Source organism: Sinocyclocheilus anshuiensis, unplaced genomic scaffold (genome assembly GCF_001515605.1).
Source record: "Sinocyclocheilus anshuiensis isolate Anshui unplaced genomic scaffold, SAMN03320099.WGS_v1.1 scaffold415, whole genome shotgun sequence".
Lineage (NCBI taxonomy): Eukaryota > Metazoa > Chordata > Actinopteri > Cypriniformes > Cyprinidae > Sinocyclocheilus > Sinocyclocheilus anshuiensis.
The window spans coordinates 621,830-631,190 of record NW_015552655.1 but is presented as its reverse complement, the minus strand read 5'-3'; the positions used below and the strand labels follow the sequence as shown (position 1 = coordinate 631,190).

Here is a 9,361-nt window from a genome sequence, read left to right as displayed (position 1 = left end):
AAAAACATTAAAACCCATTATAAACGAGGCATTTGTTGCATCCAGTGGGGACATAATTACTGATTATAATGACTTTATACTGTCTTTTTAAGCGTTGCATTGCATCGCGCCGCGTAAACATAAAACCATGTCTGCATTTGTGATCGGAGAAATGCCAAACAATAAGTGCTACTCTACACTGCTCAAACTCGCGTTTGAATCATCAGTGGCAAATTCTTTAAATATAAAAAAATGTACTTACAGGCTGTGAGTCAGAAGCGCCAGACTGTCCTTGCAAAGTTGGAACTGCCCCACTTTATAGAAACAGCCTTTGTGCACAGACGCATTGTAGGCTACTCTTCCAGGATCAGGAAACAGTCCTCCATAAAATGCGCTGCACACATCTGAATATTTGGGTTGAACTGTTCTGGAACAGTGTTGTAAATACAACTTATACACTGATTTCTAGTCGTGTCCTCTTTTGGAAGACCAAACAAAGTAGTTTCGCTTTCACAACGAAACACACAGCGTCTCCACAACATGGCGGCGGCGGCAGCAACAATACTACAGTGAGAATAAAAGTTACGCCTTCTTTCTTTGCGTGAACATTTGGGCGGCGTTATGTAAATCTTCCCACATAGTGACGTAGACATGTGGGGGCGTGTTAGAACGAGGCGTTTTAGGAGGGTGTGGACGAGTCTTAACTTTTATAAAGAATATCTCTTTGGGTTTGAGACTTTAGTCTTTGCAACTTTAGGGATCTTATCTATTCACGAACAGCTTGTAACACTGCAAAGAGAAATGAAAATTTGAAATTGCATCATATGACCCCTTTAAAAAATTATCTTACTACCACCAAACTTTTGAACTGTAGTCGATATTCTCATTATTTCCCAGTCTTCTGAAGTTATATGATGCTTGGTGTGAGGAACACACCATGTTTAAATCATTTATTAACTGAAAACCTTTTCCCCATCAAAGCTCTGAAATCTAATTTCTGTTTGCGTCATTGAGAAATGCAGCACAGATGTGCTGTGCTACATTTAAAGACTTCTATGGTGTGTTTCGACCCTTTTTATCAGCATCAAAAATAGACTGTAAACCAGAGCTCCCAAGGCCAGAAAAGCACCATGAAAGTATCATAAAAGCAGTTGAGTCATTATATTACTATATTCTTGCTGCATCTTGTGACATCCAAGAAAAGGCTTTTGGCATCATTGACACGAAACCTGTTGCTATAAGAAAAAATGATCAATGTTAACCATTTAAATTAAGCATTCCAACAGCACAAACAGTAGCTCATTGCACCAGCATGGGTTTGATTATTAGGGAATGCAGGCATTTTTATATAAAATGTGTACCTTGATTGCAATCAAGGTATGCTTTTATTCACTTTGAATAAAAGCATCTGTCAAATGCATAAATGTAAATGTTAAATTTTGGTCGGCTCATCATGCAAAGCTACAGTCTGAATTTTTTATTGGTGGTTTTTGGCTCTTTTTGTCTACGTACAACAAAAGTAGACTGAAACCAGTGTCAGTGTCAGTGGCGTCAAACCTGCCATGATAGGAAAAATTATCAATTCATATGAAGCATTCTTGTAGCTCAAACAATAAAAAAATATTGTTTATTATGAAATGGGTTCCATTCCCAGGCAATGCATGTATTTTTATATAAAATATGTACCTTGAATGCAGTATTAGTCACTTTGGATGAAAGTGTCTGCCAAATCCATAAATAAACATAAATGTTGAAGTTCTGTCTGCTTCTCATGCAAAGCTATCGGAAGACTTCATGAGGCCACAGTATATTCCATTTGAGATATTTTTATGGTGTTTCTGGCCCTTTTTGTCTACAACAAAAACTGTAACCAGAAACCAGAAGCTATCAAGAAGTTTCTTTTGTCATCACTGACATCAAATCTGCCATGATAGAAAAAATTATCAATTAAAATGAAGCATTCCTGTAGCTCATATACAATAGAGCATGATGTATGCAATACAATTCAATTCCTAGGCAATGCATGCAATGCAATTTCATTCTGCTCCTGATGCAACGCTGTCGTGTGACTTCAGGAGACCACAGTATATGTGATCCTGCACCACAAAACCAGTCATAAGGGTCAATTTTTAATTAATAAATAAGCTTTCCATTGATGTATGGTTTGTTAGGATAGGACAATATTTGGCCGAGCTACAACTATTTGAAAATCTGGAATCTGAGGGTGCAAAAAAATCTTAATCTTAAAAATATTGAGAAAATCACCTTTAAAGTTGTCCAAATTAAGTTTTTAGCAATGCATATTGCTAATCACAAATTAAGTTTTGATATATTTACGGTAGGAAATTTACAAACTATCTTCATGGAACATGATCTTTACTTAATATCCTAATGATTTTTGGCATAAAAGAAAAATTGATCATTTTGACCCATACAATGCATTGTTGGCTATTGCTACAGAAATACCCCAGCGACTTAAGACTGGTTTTGTGCTCCAGGGTCACATATTTTATGCTGTTTTTGGCCCTTTATGTCTACAACAAAAACTAAGCAGAATCCAGAAGCTGGCAAGAAATTACTTTTGGCACTTTTGGCATCTGCATCAAACCTGTTGCAATAGGAAAATTTATCAATTAAAATTGAGCATTCCTGTATCTCAAACAATAGAGCATGACGTTTGCAATGAAATGGGTTCGATTTCCAGGCAATGCATGCATTTCTACATAAAATATGTACCGTTAATGCAATGCAAGACCCTTTGGATTAAAGCGTCTGCCAACTGCATGAATGCAAATGTTACATTTCTGTCTGCACTTCATGAGTTCAGGAGGCCACATTATGTCATTTACAGTGCTTGACTATAGCAGCTCACTGTATGCTTTCATTATGTGGAACAGAGCAGCATGAACGTTCAGCTAAACTTCTCCATTCACGTTCCACGTTAGAAAGAGAATCACACAGGTTTGAAACGAGCACATGGATTCTGGTTTTCGAGTGAACTATTCCTTTAAAGCATGTTTCTCTCCTACACTCGTTTCTTTCGTTCTCTCCCTCCTCTTTTTTCACACAACCCCTCCTCGTTCTGTCTCTCTCTGAATGTCGCAGTGACTGAATGTGAGCTCTGTTAAACCCTCCCTTTCTCTCGCTCTCTCTCTCCCTCCTCCTCCCTCGTTCATAAGCATGTAGGGTCTTGCTTTGCTCGGTGTCTCTCTCTCTCTCTCTCTCCTCCTCTCCTCCTCTGGCTGTGTGCGTGCTGAGAGACGAGGGGCCGGATGAGGAGGAGGAGGACTCTGAGGAGGGGGGGACATGGCAATGGGGGGATACGGAGAGAAAGACCTGTCTCTCTCTCTCTCCCTCTCATCCTCATGGCCCTCGCTCGGTCCCCAGAACCGCAGCGTCTGGTTCATTTACAGGTATCGGCTGCTCCGTTCTTTTATTGTTGCTGCGGAGAGAGAGAGAGAGAGGCAGATGGATGCTCTGAAGAGGTAGCAGACAGATTTGAGCAGAATCAGTGTTTTCATATACAGTATATATCATCTGTATGTGTGCGTGTGTGTGTGTGTGTGTGTGTGTACAGTCTGGTCGTTTATGGTAAATCAGATCCCTCTCTCTCTTACAGTGCGTGTGTATATATGTGTCTATACGTGTGTATTTGAGTCGTGAATGTGGCTGTCATTGTACATACGGCGGCGACACGTCAGAAAACATTTTTTGCTGTGTGTGTGTATGTTAGTGTTGTAAATGAGTTCATGTGACATGTATGTGTGTTTTTGAGTCATTGAAAGGGTATGAGTCACTATGGGTGTATGTATGTGTGTGTATGTGTGTGTGTGAAACACAGTACATCATAGAAAGTTGTGATGCTGCGGGGTTGAGCAAATACGGCATGAACATTTGTGAGTCTTGCTGGCGTATCGTCATTTATGCATCACTATCTTTCCCGCTGTCATTCCTACACAGATGCGATATGTAATGCCGTTGGGAACAGCGTTTAAGTAGGAAAATGCTGCTGCTGGGTTGGATTCAAATTTGAGATGGATCAACTTCTAGAAAATGGGCAAACTTGTCATGTGAGGATTTTGTAAGGATATCATAATTGCAATAAAAGGAAAGCGTTCAGCTCAAGATAAAGGTGTTAAATTACAATCTTCTTCAGTGGCGAAAACTGAACTTGCTTTGGTTTTGCTGATAATCTGAATATTAATTTGTTCGCATGTTGTAATTCTCACAAATATGGCATCAATATGTTTTCTTACATTTTTAAGTTTTATTTTGTAGTAGGTTTTGGTTTGGGTTCATTTCAAATTAGCTTTATATAAGTCAGTTAGTTAAGTAAGTATGTGTTACCACAATATAGTATAGAGATGCATTTGTGATGTGAAACAGATGAAGTGTATATGTGATCGCATCTGTGCATTTAAACAGTTGGTTGCTCCGTCCGAACTATTTGCCTCGCAATATTTTATTCCAACACAGATGCGATGTGTTGATGCTGTTAAAGACGGCGTTTAAGTAGGAAAATGCTGCTGTCGGGTTGGTTTAAAATTCAAGATGTATCAACTTCTAGAAATTGGGCAAACTTGTCACGTGAGGATTTTGTAATGGAAAACGTACGAAAAAAAATGTTTAGCTGAAGTTAAAAGGGTTGAGTTTGTCATTAGTGTTTTCTAATTAATTTTATATAAGTCTGTTAATTATCTATGGACATCTGGGTTTGTATTTGGTTGGAGAAATTCAGATTTTGTTCATTCTAAAATTGTAAACATTTTTCTTTTGTAGTAGGGTTTTGGTTTTTAGCTTATACGTAGCTTTATATAAGAACTAGAAGTATAAAGTACTGTATGTCGTCTGCAGTGATTCATAGATTACTTAAAAATTGCAATCTCTGATTACAAATTACATGGTGAAAATTGTAGTCAGTAATGTAATCCAGATTACTCATTTTAGGTATTGTATTCTGACTACTTTTGGATTACTTTTAGATTACTTTTGACCTAACTTGTTTGTAGATTTAAATAGGATTATTGTTATAAATAGCAAAGGCAAATAACACATACTGTATTCCTTCTTTGTTATCAACATGTGAAATGTGTTAAACATTACATTACTCCAGGATTTCTCAAACTGGGGCAAATGAAAGAACTGCAGATGAGTTGATGAAAATATAATATTTAAATAAATCATAAAAATGTAAAATTAAAATGAATAATTCATAAAAAAGTAATCTGATTATAAGCATTTAAAAATTTAATATACTGCAATTACAAGTATTACATTTATTATGTAATCCAGATTACATGTAATCCGTTACTACCCAGTTGGATTTACAATTTTCACTCAGAAATTGCTAGTAAATTTCACAAATAAGAACAAAGAAATGGCAAATAACTTTGAATTAAACATAACATTTTGAAGTAGAAAAACTGATATAGTGGTTCAATAATCTTTTTGTTTACAACTTTGAAAAAAATAATTTTAAACAGAGTATAGTAATGCATATGCATGCATTTAAACGGATGTTTGCTCGGTCCAAACGTATCATCATTATGCATTACAATATTTTCCCTGTCATTCAGGTACAGCTGATATGTTTGTTGTTAGATAACGTTAAACCCTGTGCTTGCCAATTCTGTGGCTCGTATTTCTGTGCTGTTTCCATGATGGATCTCCAGGATCATGGGGAACTTATCAGTATGACCCTAGAAGAAAATAAGGCCTGCAGTATCACAACTGATTCAGTTCATAAAAAAAGAGACATAATCAAGTCCTTGTTTTGTAGATTTAGTAAAATGAGAACCTTTTTAATCAACATAGGCAGAGGTAAAGCTCATTTTTGGACCCAAAGTTTTGGAATACATTATATAAAGGCTGTGTACTTGTTATCAACAAATGTTCTTAAAATGATTTTAATGGTACAGGCTTATGCTCTACTTGCATTAAGCAAACTGGCAATTTTAACGTGTCCTCAACCAAAATGGAATGTTTGAAAAACGTTTTTAGAATCTGAATGTCTTGCAGTTAAACTGTGTGGTAATTCTTTAGCAAGTTACTAAGTACTGGCTTTACATTGTGCCTGCCATTTGTGTTTTTTAAGCATCATACTTTGCATTGATATCGCAGTCAGAGCATATGTTCATAATAAGAGCTGAGCTGACAGAACACAATGCTAGTCCGTAACTGTCATTGTCTTTGCACTGAACTATAATTGCACACGTCTACAAACCCCCATACGCTCACCATGGTAACCATAGTGTCCGCCAAAATACCATAGTTACTACAATTGCTACTGTAAACCCAACATATATGACATTTCAGAATCATTTCTGTTTTTGAGCTTCAGCTAGTAGCTTTGTTTTGGAACATGGTAGCTCATTTCTGATTGGTCCAAGCTAGTCATTAGTTTATGAAAGCCAGATATTAACTGGTTTACCAGTTACAGTTTTACAAAAATCTTAACCACTTTAAACTATAGCTCTTTTGCTGCTGGTCCAAGATGATTACTGGCCCAAAACGGCAAGAAATTGTCTGCCATGTTTCAAAACAGCTAGATTTTCCAGTGGATTCAGTGCAGTTTTGTTTTATTCAATTTTTTATGGTTGTAGTTTAACTATAATTTTTTTATTAATTCGTTTTTATTTTTATATTTGTTGTAATTTTTAAAGTATGTCATTTTTTCTGTTGAGTTTGTCCCTTTTTATTTATTTATTTTTTTAAATACGTCTGTATGGTTTTTATTTTTTGTTTCAGATTTAAGTACTTTTAGTAAATTAGTACTTAAATTTACACTAAATCAAAATTAGTAATGTTTCCTTGCCAAATAACTGAATAAAAAATATATATATATATATATAAAAGTTAAAAAAATTTTCCATTTTGATATAAAAAAATATTAAATCATTTATGATTTTAGATTGAATTAACAATAATAACCCTGATTCAGGGTGATATTCTCAAATGACAAGTAATTTCTTAATTGTGAATCTAGGTTGATAAAATAAGCTTTTTAAAATAAAATTTTTGTTGTTTGTATAATTGAGATGTTTTTTTTTTTAGTAATTAGTTTTTTTTTTTTTTTCATTTGAATTTTTTGGTGTTTTTCATTATTATTATTATTAGTAGTAGTAGTAGTAGTAATATAATAATAATTATTATTATTATTAAATCATTCATATGTCTATATATTTTACATCATGTTAAGCTAAATGAAAATGAGAAATGTTGCCTTGGCAACTAACTGAAATGAAATAAGTTTTTTATTTATTGATTTGTTTTTATAGTTTCAGTTATCTACAATATCTCTGATCCAAACTTGATCCCATCTGAAGAACTTCTGTGCATCTGCGAGTCTTTCACATGAGCTCCTCTCTTTTCTCTCTGACAGTGACTACATCATAAAAGAGAAAACTGTACTTCTGCAGAAAAAAGACAATGAAGGCTTCGGTTTTGTACTCCGAGGGGCCAAAGGTGAGTGATGGACATCACTGGTTTGATAACCGAGCGCACGCAGCATGACATAGACGGATCACGTCTGTGATTGTGATCTGTGATCTCCAGCCCAGACTCCTGTGGAGGAGTTCAGCCCGACTCCAGCCTTCCCTGCTCTGCAGTACCTCGAGTCTGTTGACGAGGGGGGCGTCGCGTGGCGGTCCGGCCTGCGGATGGGGGACTTCCTGATCGAGGTTGGCCCAGACGTCGCCTCCTTTGATGCAACCATGTCTTAGACACTTTTAATGACCCATTAAAACAAGTTTTAGATAAAGAGCCATTGAAAGTTATAGCAGACCGAATGCTGCATCGCTGCAAAAGCCAAAACTAGTTTAGCAGTATAGTCTCCAGTCTGTGAGGTGTTGAACAAATCTTAACACCTACACGGAGGTGATAAACCTCACTTGTGATACTTGTGTTACCTACTTTAATTTGATTCTGGAAGAGAAGATGACGTGGATCTTGTGTTCTCTGTGTATGCCATCTTGACTGTGGTATTGCAAAATATATTGTTATTGATGCATCTCCAGACGCAGCGCCCTGTTAGCAGCAAACACCTTCACCTCATGGTTCCCAGCTGGTTAATTTGGAGTTTGTGAATCACGTTGAATCATTTTGAATCAAGTCTGATGAGAATGCTTAAGACACCCACTTGTGTTTCTCTCTCTTTCTTTAAACTGCAAATCAAATTTCCTTTCTTATATAATTGTTGTTTAAAATCTTCATTAATCTTTCTGAAAGTCACTTGAATTGAAAAATAGAGTAGAAATAGAAAATTTAGAATATATGCGATCAAAAGTTTGGGGTTGGTAAGATTTTTTAAATGTTTTTGGAAAGTCTCTTTTGCTCGCCTAGGCTGCATTTATTTAATTAAAAATACAGTTAAAACAGTAAAATTGTGAAATATTATTACATTTCAAAATAACTGTTTTCTATGTGAATATATTGTAAAATGTAATTTATTCCTGTGATGCAAAGCTGAATTTTCAGCATCATTACTCCAGTCTTCAGTGTCACATGATCCTTCAGAAATCATTCTAATATGCTGATTTGCTGCTCAAGAAACATTTCTGATTATTATCAATGCTGAGGGAACAGTTTTGCTGCTATATATAATTATATGTGTTGTGACACAATATGTGTGATACATTTTATAGGATTCTTTGATGAACAGAAAGTTCAAAAGAACAGCATTTGTTTGAAATAGAATCTTTTGTAACATTGTAAATGTCTTTTCTGTCACTTTTGATCAATGTAAAGCATCCTTGCTGAATAAAAGTATTAATTTCTTAAAAAAAAAAAAAAAAGTACTGACTTTTGAACAGTTATATGTATTACAATGTATGGTTGATGGCTGTATTTTCACAGGTGAATGGAATCAATGTGGTGAAGGTGGGTCACAGGCAGGTGGTGAACATGATTCGCCAGGGCGGGAACAGTCTGATGGTGAAGGTCGTCATGGTAGCGCGAAATCCTGAGATGGAGGAAATGCCTAAGAAGAAAGGTCAGAGAGCATTTTGTCTGTGGGAGTATGAATGAATGGCATTGCAGGCAGTTTTTGATTTGGTTTAACAGCACTCTCTCTCCCTTTAGTTCCCCAGCAGAGCAAGCGGCTGACCCCTCCGGCTATAGCTCTGCGCTCCAAATCCATGACTTCAGAACTGGAGGAGATGGGTACAGTCTTACAAACACACAATATACACGCATTACGCACCTTGTTAGACTATTAAGCATTTCCTGCTATCCTAAAACTCTGACATCATGCATTCAGTTGTCATTTTGACTGATAATTTGCTTGTTTGTCTTTCTCTCTGTTTTGCACACAGTGGAGAAAGGTGTGTCATTTTATATTATTTATATATTTTTTTATAATCATATAAATTATAATAATAATAGT

The 9,361-nt window shown here is 35.9% G+C and overlaps 1 protein-coding gene across 1 annotated transcript in view; it reads left to right on the top strand.

The window, feature by feature from the left end:
* The window catches only part of LOC107667089 (SH3 and multiple ankyrin repeat domains protein 1), a 61,606-nt gene that overhangs the window by 40,886 nt on the left and 11,359 nt on the right, over nt 1–9,361 (top strand). Inside the window, 5 exon segments of the mRNA XM_074186928.1 lie at nt 7,361–7,443; nt 7,534–7,658; nt 8,833–8,968; nt 9,058–9,138; nt 9,291–9,299. Of these exon segments, the coding sequence (XP_074043029.1) occupies nt 7,361–7,443; nt 7,534–7,658; nt 8,833–8,968; nt 9,058–9,138; nt 9,291–9,299 (434 nt within the window).